Source organism: Scophthalmus maximus, chromosome 17 (genome assembly GCF_022379125.1).
Source record: "Scophthalmus maximus strain ysfricsl-2021 chromosome 17, ASM2237912v1, whole genome shotgun sequence".
NCBI lineage: Eukaryota > Metazoa > Chordata > Actinopteri > Pleuronectiformes > Scophthalmidae > Scophthalmus > Scophthalmus maximus.
Window position 1 is genome coordinate 15,998,305 of NC_061531.1, and position 14,177 is coordinate 16,012,481.

General features: G+C 44.5%; 1 protein-coding gene across 3 annotated transcripts; it reads right to left on the bottom strand.

Moving 5' to 3' along the window:
• Positions 1-396: 396 nt before the first annotated feature.
• Positions 397-13,721, bottom strand: atp6v0a1a (ATPase H+ transporting V0 subunit a1a). 3 transcript variants are annotated; one of them, XM_035614975.2, is made up of 22 exons: positions 13,441-13,721; positions 12,040-12,213; positions 10,924-11,002; positions 9,874-9,971; positions 9,643-9,771; positions 9,079-9,161; positions 7,992-8,118; positions 7,803-7,885; positions 7,605-7,698; positions 6,416-6,628; positions 6,180-6,330; positions 5,851-5,990; positions 5,500-5,666; positions 5,299-5,389; positions 5,047-5,165; positions 4,729-4,945; positions 4,522-4,629; positions 4,324-4,431; positions 3,595-3,612; positions 3,010-3,127; positions 2,706-2,877; positions 397-1,379 (listed from the first exon to the last, which is right to left on the bottom strand). In XM_035614975.2, exons 2-22 carry the CDS (start codon positions 12,154-12,156, stop codon positions 1,286-1,288), a joined length of 2,526 nt encoding a protein of 841 aa, XP_035470868.1. In that variant the 5' UTR covers positions 12,157-12,213; positions 13,441-13,721; the 3' UTR covers positions 397-1,285. The 3 variants fall into 3 exon arrangements, with proteins under 3 accessions (XP_035470868.1, XP_035470867.1, XP_035470869.1); XM_035614974.2 differs by having other exon boundaries at positions 3,595-3,639; XM_035614976.2 differs by lacking the exon at positions 3,595-3,612 and having other exon boundaries at positions 13,441-13,720.
• Between the last annotated feature and the right edge of the window lie 456 nt (positions 13,722-14,177).

Here is a 14,177-nt window from a genome sequence, read left to right on the forward strand (position 1 = left end):
CACAGTGAAGCACCTGATCGTGAACACATCACACAGCAGCACATTTACTGTCATTGTCACCTGCAGTATTTAGTCATCTAACCAGAAGTGATTTAAATAAGAAAGAAAAAACAATCCTTGGTGCTGTTTTTCACTTGCTATAAGAAAATATTTTCAGAACTCAATTGTATATATATATAAAAAAATATATATTAACAACATTAAATGAGCCATTTGAGTCCTTTTGATAGTGTAAGGACATTTTGCTGAACTTGTACTCATTTGTTTTCTCATGTTAAACTGTACTTTAACATGAGAAAACACAAGTGGGTTTTTTTGTACTATTACTGAATTCAACCACCACTGCTGCACAAACCCGATAGGACGGGGGGGAAATAAATAAACCAACACCACAACTTAAACCAGCGCTTTCTACTTTATTGACAAAGAGATGCACAGTTAATGCGGGTGCTCAACCATTTCTGGGTGGAACGAATTCCATGTGAGTATGCCGCTCTTACTCCCTTTCTCAGTGAGGAAAACATTGTACACGTTGACATACGAGTGAAAACAGAGCAAGGGAAAAAAAAAAAATCAGCAACACCGACAAATGTCGAGTGATTTTATTCGGCTGTTGAAGAGCATGTGAGGCAGTGTTGGGGCACAACGCAAGAGTTTTGAATATTCTCTGTCAAAAGAACTGACTGACGTCCTGATGTATTTTAACTTGTATTCCCTTTATAGCTCTCTGTGTGAGGTCAGTATGCAATTTGATAGACGTGTCAGTGTGTATGCAAAGCTTTTTGAAATAAAACAGATGAGTCGATTGTTACTGAAGAATAATGCCAAAGAGAAAGAGACACGACAACGTGGAAAAGACGCCGGTCACTTCTGAATAAGCATTTGTCAACATCATCAGTCAAGACGTTTGCAACGCAGCATCGTTTATGATGATCGGTATTGCAACACTTTCCCCCGCATGAGAAAAATGCGGGTTTTTTTAATAAAGAATTTTGCATAAATAATATTAAACTACATAAAACACGGGTAAAACAAAACGACTTTGACTGAGACAAGAAACAAGCTAATGCTATTAATCCTCTGGAACGAAAACTCGCAGATTTGCTTTGTTGCAGATGTAGCTACCGAATTTGAAAATGATGAGTTCAAAAACAGACGGGTTATCTCGGCTCACTCACAGAGGTGATATTGGAAACTGCAACACTCAAAACAACAACAAAAAAAACAATCACTGTTCAACACCACACAGAGACGACAACTGAAGACGAGAAGGAGTTGTCAGATCTCAGTCTTCAAACCTCCCGTCCAAGATGCTTTCGAAGGTGAAGGGGAGGAACATGAAGCCCTGGCCCGAGTAAAACTTGTTTTGGAACTCCACCCTGCGAAGACAATAAAGAGGTAATCAAAAAGGAAGCCCGTCGCACAGTAAAACACTCCGTAATGACGACTCTCAGGTTGGGTAGTGCTGAGTAGGGATAACGGCTGCTGCTGACCCCTGCTCTTCATTCCACAGTCTGCGCAGATATCCAAGCCTCTCCCCCCCTCTGGAAAATGATCAGGCTCTATTTTTAAAAAGGCATATGCTGAGTGATGGCTGGGTGACCTTTAAACAGAGGGGGACACAAACACCTGCCATTCCACCGTCTGTCTGTACGTTACACACTGTACATATTTTTCTTGGATTGCCAAGATATTGAAGACTTGAAAGACAAATCTTATCTGTGCCAAGTTATCCCCAAAATTAGTTTTTAATCCCATAAATATAACATTATAATCACTATCTTACCGTTTTAGCCAAATGGTGCATACAGTATAAAAATAGTACATTTGGTGGCAAAGGTCAACGTGATTCCTCAACAAGTGCAAGAATCTCTAGAGCTGCTTTCAGACGTGCACCGAAGTACAGACATTTTCCTGGACTTCTCTGGAGACGCTGTATGTGAGAAGGCAAATGTTACTCTGGACATTTTCCGGAAATTTACTGCCCCACCACCTAGTCAAATTTCCAGAAAATGTTCGAGTGAGCACACGAGAGAATACGGCTGGAAAATCTCCGGAAAACCCCTGCTGTGTTCTTCATATGAGAAAACACCAGAAAAATGTTTGGAACCGTAAACATGAGGCCGTACAGCATTCCTGTATGAAAGGACAATTACAGAGAGGAGTGGCTGCAGCACAGGCATGTGCTGTAAGTGTGCCAGTGGATTACGGACCCAGGATGACAGTCAGCAAAGCCAGACGAGGACAATGATGAGAAGGACAACAAAGGCTCGTCTGTGCTACAGGAAGGAGTCAGGTGCTGATCAGCACCACCGCAACACACGCAGCATGAATGGAAAACGCAACACTGACAAGGGGCGAGAAACTGTTCCAGGTCCCAGGAAAGAGTGAGAGCTTTTTATATTTCTAATTAGGACATATCCTAGTTGACTGGTCACAGTTACTTGATTTAAAAGACTGAAAAGGTGACTTGTTATAATCAAATCACTCAAAACTCATCTGCTCATCTTTTTCTGTGCAACCTGAAAATCAACTGAGAACCAGTACTGTTTAAACAGCTCTTGCCTGCAGATGGAGCCACAGCTCTGAGGTTCGCAGTGCAGATTCCTCATCTCCAACAACTGCAATTCATGACAAAACAACTCCACTGATGTAGCACATAAAAACTTTTTTTTGGGGGGGGATAAATGCAATAGTCAGCTTACCAGTGCAGTCTCAGTGCGTGCAGGAAGGCTGATAGACCCTCCATTATGAGCAGAATGGCCACTGTGAGAACAGCGAAGAAGTAAAAGACGATGGCCAGAAGGAGGAAGCCCGCGATGCTGCTGCTGGAGAGGCCGATGTGCATCACCATGGACCACAGCACCTCCGACAACTCTGCGTACACAGGACGGAGGAAGCGCACACAGATGTCAGCGCTCGGACAAACTTCGAGGGTTTCGGGCATTTCATTTCAGACTTTAATATCCTCTTGAGAAATGTTTGTGTGTCCCCGCTTCTGATGCTTACGTGCATGGGCCAGACTGAGGGCCCAGAGCCTCAGATAGGAGGCAGTGTTAGAGATGCAACCCAGGCAGTACTCTATGGTGTGGATCGCCTGGTGTACCGCCACGTCCGTGAAGTTAAACTGCGGGACAAATATTCAGGTCAGCATGAAACAGGAAAAAAAACATCTCTACAACAGATCCTGAGGCCCATGTAGAAGGAGTCTGGTTAATTGTGTGTGCATGATCATTATTTACAGGAAAAAGCCATTTGCCACGCCCCGCCCACCCCCAAATTAGAAGAGGCACCGTCGACCCTGTGAACCCAGAGAACACCACCGAGTCAACTGGCACCCACTGCTTTAGGAAAACCCTGCAACCCTTGTTACAACAGGAGACTCCTGCAATACACCAGACTAGCACCGACAAGCAGACACAGCTAAGAGCAGGTTGACAGCCTACGTAGACGACCAGGCGAGGGACACAGAGAGAGAGAGAGAGAGAGAGAGAGAGAGAGAGAGAGAGAGAAAGGGAATCGCTTGAACATGCACTTTGACAAGAGGGGGGATAGGTTTACAGGGTGGAGGTGCAGCATGAGAACCTGTCCTACCTCTTCCTCCTCCCGGGCCTTGAAAGCAGGTGACAAAAGGCAACGCTTGGTTATTGGCAGCACACACACACAAACACACACAGACACACACACACAGACACACACACACAGATGGACAAACAGACACAAGTAAATGGGAAAGTAATGAGAGAAAACAGTTACTCACGTAAAAAAAAAGGGAAACAAGAGGAAACCAACATGACAAGTCTTCTCACACGTACTGTCAGTTCATTTTGAATCCAATGATGAAACTGTTTCAGTTTTTATACATTTCAGGTTTTAAGACTGTCAGACAGAAACAACTCATCTGCTTCAAGAGTTGTGTCGAAGACTGGTCAACACTTCCCCCGAGAAGTGAAGTTCAACCAAAAGTGGATGGATGGAAGAAAATACAGGACTTTAAAAACCAAGTACACAAACAAAATAAATTTAATTTCATCCAATTTAATCTCTTGTCAAAAACCGTCACACACACTTGGAGCTTGTTAAACCGGACTTTAATCTATAATTGGGAGTTTTTTTTAACTGATTTGACACAGAGGAAGTGGAGACACGAGGCATCAGCTTCGGTTTCAAACTGCGTCCGAGTGACTTTGAATTATTTAAAAGACGTTGAGTAGATCCTATAACCTTAGAAAACCAGTGGGCTGCCCTCGCTCCAGCTCTGTGGGCGACAAAAAGAGGAGAGAAAACACGTCCGCGTCACTGACGAGGACGTGACGTGTTTACCTCGGGTTCTTCCTCCGAGTGCTGCGACAGCTGGTCGTGCTGGATGATCTCGGCCTCGTCCTCGGTGGGCCCGTTGCCCACCTGGATCCCACCAAAGTTCTGCATACCCTGTCGCACAAAATGGGTAAAAGAAAAAATATTTTACAGCATTAAAAAAACACTTGTGGGATCGATGCGTTTGTGGTTGTTTCATCTTACCAAATTTTTCCGCCACAAGTGCTGTCGCCGCAGAATCAGAGTTTTCACTATTAACATGCAGGGAACACACGCCAAGGCGATGACCACTAAGAGTGACTGTACGGCCGCCTGCGCAAGAAAAAACACAAAAGAAGGGACAATTATCTTTCTGTGGTTCATTTGAGGGACAAAAGGATTCGATGGATGTAACCGACACGTGTTTCTGACCTGTCCTCTGTACAGAGGCTTGTTACTCGGGTCGTTGTAGTTGAAGAGGAACATGTTGATGAAGGCGATGAGGAGACTGGGCGCGTCCCTGGAGGTGAGGGCGTCGTACGCGACCCACTTGTAGAAGATCAGAATGGCCAGGTAGCCAAACAGACTGGCCATGAAGACGATTTCGGGGATGAATCCCAAGTAGATGTTCAGCGGCTTCTTGAAGTAACTGCAGAGAAGCACAAACAGACGGTTTGTCGTCACAGCAATTACGCACAGAGTCGGAAAAAAACAACAACAACGGTGTAAATGGGGAAATGAAAATCTCACAGGTGGTTGAAGAGACTGAGCGAGACTCCAAACAACATGTGAGTGACTCCCAGGATCACAGACATCTTCATCTTGAAGGAGTTCAGGAATGTCAGCTTGTTGGACGCAATGTTCCATATCTGAGAGACGACATCGTGAAGTTACATGAAATAGCACGTTCATGCCGTTTATGTCAGAGTTGAGGAGCGAACCTTGACACGTTCATGGCAATTTTTTTTATTAAGAATACAGATCAGAGAGAAAAATATTCACCGGATCGATGCCGATGGGGTACGGCCCTCCAAACACGCCGTCTATCGTTGGGTCCAGCTGCAAAACCTTGTTGCCCTCCAGTGTATCAAACCTGCACAGATGATTCACGACAAAAAAGCGGTTTTCTGACTTGTGCACGGCTGCACGACAGCGGCTGGGTTACAGCTCCAGCCAGTCATCATGACACGCGACGACACTTACGTCCAGTTGCCTCCTACTCGAGCGTCGAACATGGGCCTGACGCTCCAGCCCGAGCCGAACGCGTTGAGGGACTTGGAGAAGCAGTCGTTGTAAATGATGCCCGTGTAGACGGAGAAGATGCCCATCAGCAGGATGATGTAGCGCCCCGCGAATACCATGTTGAACATCTGCCCCCCAAAACAATGAATTAAAAATCTTACGGTGGAAAATAAACATACATCTCTCAGAAATCTCTGCAATAATGAATAAATCAACAGAAGCACCACTTCCTCGACAGCTCCAGGGCAGATTTTTTCAAACCAATCAGGATTGTGTAAGGACTGGCGAGGTGGCGATGATGGGATATCATACCTCGTTGTCGTTCTTTTGGGCCGTTAGCCTGCTCTCTCTCAACACAAGGTACAGGGCTGCGCAGGTCATGAGCACCCCGTGGCCCATATCACCAAACATGACCGCGAATAGGAAAGGGAAGGTGATGATGGTGTATGGTGCTGGAGGAGATGAGGAAAGGTGGGGGAGGGGGAGGCAGAAATCTCATGAGCGGAAGGTGGTGCGGCAAGTGTAACAAAAACAAAAAGACACACACATGACCACAAGGTGATGATGGGTGAGGCTGCCTTTGAAGTTAGAGGACCGAGGTGTGAACAGAATGAAGAGTGAAGTGCGTGGCGTGTGCTCACCGGGGTTAATCTCCCGGTAGCTGCCGATCCCATAGGCATCGACGATGTTCTGAAAGCCGGAGGTGAACTTGTTTGTCTTGTTGTAGGTGGGCGGGGTCTGCTTGGACTGCATCCTGTTGAGGATGGACGACACGGTGGAGCCGCTCTTCTCCTAAAGAGCAGGGAGCATTATGTTGAGACACAGAATTTTACTCTCACAGAAATGAACGACAAGTCTTTTTTTGTCGGCGGCTCACCGTCCCCCTGCGCAGCGCAAACTGGATGGAGTCCAGGTCGGAGACGGGACACCACACCTCGGCGATCAGACACTTCTGGGTGACGTCGATGTTGCAGAGGTTGAGGGTGTGGTAGATGGCCTTCATCTTACGCACCTTGATGAACCACACTCGGACTGTCTTGGCTGCCGCCTGCAGGACCCTTTGCCGGTGGTCCTCCGTCTGGTTCAGCACCTTGTTGGGGGACAGACGGGAGGAGGTGGTCATAGTCAGAACAAAAATCTTTTGTGGCAAGTTTTGTTGCATGTGTTATGTGGACGTAAATTGTAAGTTTTCTTAACTCACATTGTAAAGTCCACTACAACCAGAAAAGGCTATCGTAACAAGAAAAACTGAAAAATAGCAGCGATGAATCACACATTCCTCGATATTCATAGAGAGGGTTTAAATTTACTGGCATGATTAGTAAACGGTAACGTATGTGTTGGAGCCGACAGCCAGGCACACAGTATCTAATCAATTATGTGTTTTCCCGTTATAAATGTTCCCATGTACTGTATGCTGCTGTATGACTCACTAAATTAATTTAAAATCCGTCTGCCTACAGGAACAGTTCTGCCTGCTGCCGAGAGGCTTCACGCCCACACACAATGCTGACTACAGGCCAACTAGCTCGACATTCTCCATCATCAGCTCTCATGCCCACGTAGCGACAAGCAATAACACTCGCATCCACAAACACAGAGATACATACAGTGCATGCATGCATGCAGTATGTACGGGAGGAATGTTCGGTGTCAAGTATCGGTCTCATACATACAAGCTGCTACTGTGACTGGAAGAGTCGCTGATCTCATATTATTTGAGTAATAAGTCACCTGGACAAACAACTGGCTGACAGAGAGCAGCCATGTGTGAGAGACTTGTTAACCATCTCCCCTAACATCTTAAAAATAATTTGAAGTTTGTGTTACATAAATCGAATGAATGTCCTGCTCGGGAGAAGCACATCTGGTGTCTTTCAACCAAGACCGAGCTGAAAAGAGAAGATCTCTTCCTGTCTTGTGAAATTTACTCTACCGACACACTACGATGAAGAAAATCTTGCTGAACACGCAGCAGCAAAATAAAAAAAGAAGAACTTAAAAGTTCCAGTGTATTTTGTGCTCGCTGGTGTTCATGAGTCAACAGTCCCTGTCAGTGCAATTACCATCTGTAGGTCCTCGATGCGAGCATTCACTCCCGCGAGCATCTCTTTCCTCTCCTGGGGCGTTTCTGGACACGGGTACAAGGTGGCTCTGAACCTGAGGCAGATGAGGAAGCACAGATAAGGATCTGTCGTACAAAAACAAGTCATCAGGTGGTTTTCCCGGGCCGCTTTTGTAAAATGTTCTGCCGATTCCCTTACCCCTCGCAGATCTTCTTGACTCTGTTCTTCAGCTGGTCTCCCTGGAAGAAGATGATGAAGACAGACTTGTGGACCTGGTCGCCCTGTGAAAAAGTCATGCAGTTTGGGAGTTTGGTAGGAGGACGGAGTGAAGCAGGCGCCCCATCTGACCAAAGACTATAAAACGTTTTGTTTATCGACTGTACTGACCGTGGTTGGGTCCTCAAGCGTGTCTTCGATGTCCGCCTGTTTCAGGAAGACATTTCCTCTGCACACTCTCCACAGCATCCGCTCAAATGTGGGGATTCGTTCTCTGCCGATGACTCCAGCTACAAATCTGTTACAAACAAAAATATGTTCTGTTACTTCTATGAAATACCCATACATGTTCGTAAAACAGCCGTGACAACAACACGGTTTCTGCACTTTCATTTTAAAGGCCCCAGGACATGAAAACTACATTTTCACACTCTTAACCTTGTTTAGTCATTATTTTAACGATTGTTATTTGCAGACTTTTTCACAGTCAAAACTGTTTGAGGACTCATCCTGCACTCCGGGGCATTTACAAATTTGGTGTCACAACAATAACGCTTACTCGACAATAACGCTTGCACAGAGAAACTGCACTGTCCAATTCATTGGTCAAATCGGCAGGCGGAGATAAAGGTGGGGGATGGGAAGCCCTTGACAACTGAGAGCAGGCTGTTGTCATGGCTTCACATGTTCCAACTCTGACACGGCTGGCGTGACAAACATTCACAGGAACATGGCTAACTGTGAACAATCAATTTCCTTTTCGCTATCTCTCCGTAGCTTAGTGTTTACACTGGACACACAAAAGTCTGTGGAATCAAATAACACTCTGACATCCGTTTCACACGCTCTATAAATATTTCATATTGGTAAATATTTGTCCAGGTCATTATTTCTGTCTGAACAACTGGGATGGGCCTAGGCAAAAGTCAGGTTTTGCTCAAACTAAACGAACATCTTTTAAATAAAATTAAATAAACCATTTTCATGTACTTATATTCTGTAAGTCCTCCCGACAGTATGAGACAGTTTTGAGTGTGTATCGTCTGTCTGCTAAAATGTGAATGACTTTATTCTGATCACGGTGATAACATTTGATGAAATGTCTATATTAGTAGTTCTTAAAGGATTTCCGCCTTGTTGTCCGTGTAAGTAACCGCACAGTTTCAGACGCAGATGGCCAAAGTACATGGAAAGGAAATCGCCACCAAAAAAAAAATCCCTAATCCTTTTAGATCCTTTTTAAAAACAATAGACTCACCCCAGTCTGAGAGGAGTCACTCTGTTGACATCACTGTGATCCAGGGGGGCGGCTGATTCCTCCAGTAAACTGGGGTCCTCCATCTGGGATGAGACAAAGGGGACAAGAGGGGACCAATAGAAGATAAAGAACCAGGGGCCACAGTTTTTTTCCTGTACCATCCGGGGAACTTCCCCGGTTAATGGCTGAACAGCCACTGTACGAGTTTGGCTAAATGATTCACCTCAATCAAAGCTCATAACAACTTGTAAAAGATCACTTGGAGGGCAGTGAAGTGGAAAGAAAGTGGGGCAAAGGTGGAAAGGGTAGGATTTTACTCAGTACACTGTAAACACAGAACTAAGCCTGAGCCAAGTGGTAGACGGCGGTGGGATAACCGCCTATTAAATAATGTGAATGGATTAAGTCATGTGAGCAAATAAACAATCATGAGTGAAAACACAAATCAAGCAGCAACAAATGTCCCTTTGTGTGTGGTGTGTGTGTGTGTGTGTTTGTGTTTGTGTTTGTGTGTGTGTGTGTGTGTGTGTGTGTGTGTGTGTGTGTGTGTGCACTGAAGCCGACCTCGTCAAAGAACTGCTGCGTGCGACGCAGAATGTGCTTGAGCTCCGTCAGCTCCAGGAAGTTCTTCTTCAGGGCTTCTTGGTTGGTGTTTATTTCCTTCAGCTCATTCTCAAGCTTCTCAAATGTGGCCTGTGGAGAGAGACGAACAGAGAGGTGAGCGGCAGGAGGCAGAGGATGGTAGAAACCACCGTTCATCTTTTAAAAGAGAGAGAGGAGAGAGACAGCAGTCACCTCCAGGTCGATCATGTCCCTTGGGAAGGGGACTTCAGGGTTTTCTCCAGTGTCGACAACCTCAATGTTCGCCTTTCTTATTTCCTTCTCTACAAATCCTGCAAGCGAGAAGGAAAAAGTTCAACAGAAAGATACAGGTGTGCCTCTTGTTGTTTTATGGGCACAGTGGATGCTAACTAAGATCATTGTCTTGCCTCTGTAGGAAACACGAGTATCAGCAGTTTAATGTCCAACCATGGATTAAAGCAAAAGCACAAAATCTTCTGACTTACAGGGCTGGTAAAAACTTCATGCACCGGCCCACCGAGATTTGTCCCGATATACCTGATGGCCAGTACATTCATATTCATTCTTTTAAGAAAAAGGCAGGTGCCACTGTGCCATTTTTGAGTTGCTACTTTTATTCTACCGTGCAGTCACTTCACACGGGTTTTCTTGTAAAAAGCTGAGAAAAACAAACAAACATCGCGTGGCTACATGACCTCAGGGGTGCATTCTACATCTCACAGTTTCATACAGCTGTCGGGCTAAGACGTTTTTAAGACCACCACAAATATAGTTTATGATGATTTGATGGAAAAGAGAATTTTAACGAGTCATTAATAACAAACTCAATAGCTTAATAATGTCCTATAATAGTCCTTCTGCCTCCTCAAAAACAACCTTTCGTATTATTTGTATTTTTACCACAGGCAAAGACGCTACTTGTGTCCTCGTTGGATTTGAATGAACGGCGTCTGCTCACTGTTCGAAGAAGCCACAACACCTCCGCCCTTTGAGATTCTGTCAGCGACACAAAACCGCTCAAAGCGGCGAGTTGCCCGTCACGATAACTACTTCATGTCGGACGATGATTAGGCCAAAAATTATTGCGATGAACAATATTATTGTCATTTTTTCTGGAACTGAATCGTGTGAGCTTTTAGCAAAGGCCTATTGGTCATATATGGCTTCTATGGAAACCCCCCAACAGAATTCCATCATAGCAAGAGACGGGGAACTTTATAATCCCATTATAAAAGGCAGTCCTGTACGTCCACGCTCACTCACTCAGTTTGCGATCCATCTCCTCACATCGTCTCACTTCATTGACAAACTTTCTCTGGAACACGTTCACATCGGGATTTAGCTGCGAGAAGACATAGAAAAAAAAGGAATTAGTGTCAAGCAACACAACATGGACGGTCACGTTTGCCGAGACATGACTACAAAGAAAGGATTTGAATAGAAATCAGTGCATCAGTAACATTTGTACAATCAAAACAGCTGCCAAACAAAGTACACACACTGACATCAGCAACCTCAACTGCTGTGATACCTGTAACTTAAGTGATTAGCTGAAATTCTTTCAGAGTCTAAAATAAAGTATAAAAACAAAATCCTTCTTATCATTTATTATTAAAATGTTTTCTTTTTTAAAACTAGTGTAGTGTAACCTGAGCGAATGAATAAGATACCACTGTTGGTGCGCGGACCTACTCTTGTTACAGACCAATATTCCAGCACAAAGCTTTTTCCTCAGGACTCGTCAGGAATGAACTTTCGTAAGCGAGGAATGAGGGGTCAGCTGTGCGAGCACATGATGAACGCCATGCAGAAGGCAAGCACTTTTCTCTCAACGGTTATACTGATGTGAACATTTTTTATTTTTTTTAAAGCACCACAACTGACGATGGACCTCTAGGTTCCAGTGGGTAAAAAAAATGTCGAGCGGAATCTGTATCGAATAACAGAGGTTGACGTGGTGTTTTTCAGCGATATATAATGCCAATTTTATTTTCATCATCTAATAAAATACAACAATCTAATAATAATATTAAGAATAATAAATGAGACGCACATTTAGCGGATGTGTTATTTACTTAAACACATAAAAATTAAGAAAATGTGCATTGTCTCTAGTTCTGCACTCTGCTCTTTATTTGTTATGCAGGTGATCAAAAATATAAACTCTATAATAGTAAAAACTATAAGTATAAAAATGTCTGGAAGATGCGTCTGCAGGTATTTTTGGCCTTGTGAGCAGGTATTGGCTGATGTCAATGCCCAACATCGACCCGAACACTCGGCCGGCCGATTCGTCGGGTCTGGGTCTACTACAAGTAAATAACGAAGGCGTCGTGATTCAGAGGAGCAACGCGGGAAGGGGACTGGCGGTGGACTCACATCACGGAACTGCACCATCCCGATCTCCCCCAGCTCACTGACACAACAGTAGGCCGCTTCGGACTGGAGGAAGAGCTGAGCCAGCGTCATCTCTTCGCTCCTGAAGAGTTCCCCCATGTTGCTGACGGACGACGTGAGCAGCCGCAGCGCGCCCCCTTGGAGATCAAGCACGACCTGTGGAAAGTGAAAAAAACTCTTATCTTCAGTTAGCAGTTCTACATTCAACAAGCTAGTGTCAAAAATCACTGATGAGGGGGGAGGAAGCCTGAGCTGGTCCTGTGTCAGTGTGAGAAGATGGCATGTGACAAGGAGAGAGAGGGGGAAAAGAATTTCAGCTGCGCCATGCTGATCTCATGATTACTGCCGGAATGTGCTTATGATCTTCAACATTACAATATACTGGATCTTTAACTTTGGTTAATTAACCACGTAGGTACAATGTAGCTTTTATATCTTTCATGTAGCTAAAAAAATTATAATTATTTTTTTTTCTCAGAATATCTTGCAGCTAAGCAACATAATAACCTCCTACTGTAAAAAAAAAAAAAAAAAAAAAAAAAAGACGACCACACAGGGCTTATCTGTGGATTACAAGGTAGCATGTGACCTGTAGCTGTCGTAAGCCTCACACACACACACACAGAGAGAGAGAGAGAGAGAGAGAGAGAGAGAGACAGAGAGAGAGAGAGAGAGACAGAGAGAGAGAGAGAGAGACAGAGAGAGAGAGAGAGAGACAGAGAGAGAGAGAGAGACAGAGAGAGAGAGAGAGAGACAGAGAGAGAGAGAGAGAGAGAGAGAGAGAGAGAGAGAGAGAGAGCATTTTGACATTTACTAAATGGACAGAGTGACACATCAGTTCTTTGAACCTAGCTTAGTTTCCCTGGTGACAGTAGCTTCGCCTGTCAAAGCTGGTCCGGGGTGAAGAGAGCTAACAGCTACTAAAATAAAATAAAGAAAATACATAACACCCTGACAACGTTCCAGCTACTCCCCATCACAGACTCGTCTCAGCGATTAGCAAAGCGAAGCAAAGCCCGACAGTCGTGGCTAATTAGCGTAGACGTCATTTGACTGCAGAAGAATAATATGATATCGGGAGCTAGTCGGGGCTAGCACGCGGTAGCTTGTCACACCTCAACATCAAGAAACGATACGACTTGTTGTACAACAAGATATGAATTATGTTGACGCTGGCCGAGTCAGCTGACAGCCACTGGCTGAGTTTGAGGGGGGTTTTTTTAAAGAGCGTGAGCTAACACGACAGCTAAGGCTAACTTAGTTAGCACACCTGCCACTTCGACATTTAACTTTTTGACCCTTTTTAGAATAACATCAGCGCCAGAGTGGTTTCAGTCCTGTCGTGTCGGTTGTCTTCAATCGGTATTATTATTTAATCCTTACTGTTCAAGTAGCGATCCCGCCCGTCCTCCTCTCACCGCCTCAGCTTCCTTCTCTCGGTTTCCTCCTCTGTTTGTTGTGGACAGCTCGGTGGTCTGAAGTCTGGAATCCTGAAAGCAGAAAACTCAGCCCGACCTCTCGAAGAGGAAGTGTTTCCGCGAGATGAGCAGATGCCTCCCTCCCTCCGGCAGGGGCCAAATCACATGAACAATCCGCCACCAACCCTGGTCCGCACCGCGCTGCACTTTGAAGACACGAATCTAACCTGCACGGCTGCAGGTTTTATTTTGAATGTCCATACCGGAAATGCTAATGTGTGTGCACTTATTCGCCTTGACGCCCCTTGAGGTTGATCGTCATCAGCTATCATGAATGTTCAGCGCCCCCTAGTGGAAGCGGTGTTCAAAACAACCCCTGTTTATCGTCAAATATGTTTGTTTATCAATTAAATTAATTTATTTGTTTGAAAAAAAATTAATTGAAGACGAAAAATCTAATTTAACATCAATACACTCAATAGTTCACATGCACCCTTATATGACACGGGGATTAACTTCATGGAGCAAGGAAGGAGAGGAAAAGACGCCATATTGCCTAAACGTTTGGTTTGTTTATATTGAGAATTACATTTTTTATTTCTATAAGTGTGCTATGAAATGGTACATCAATCTACAAATTATATACAAACGTAATAAGTAAATAAATAAATAAATGCACAAAATTATTTAATAAGGGCTGTT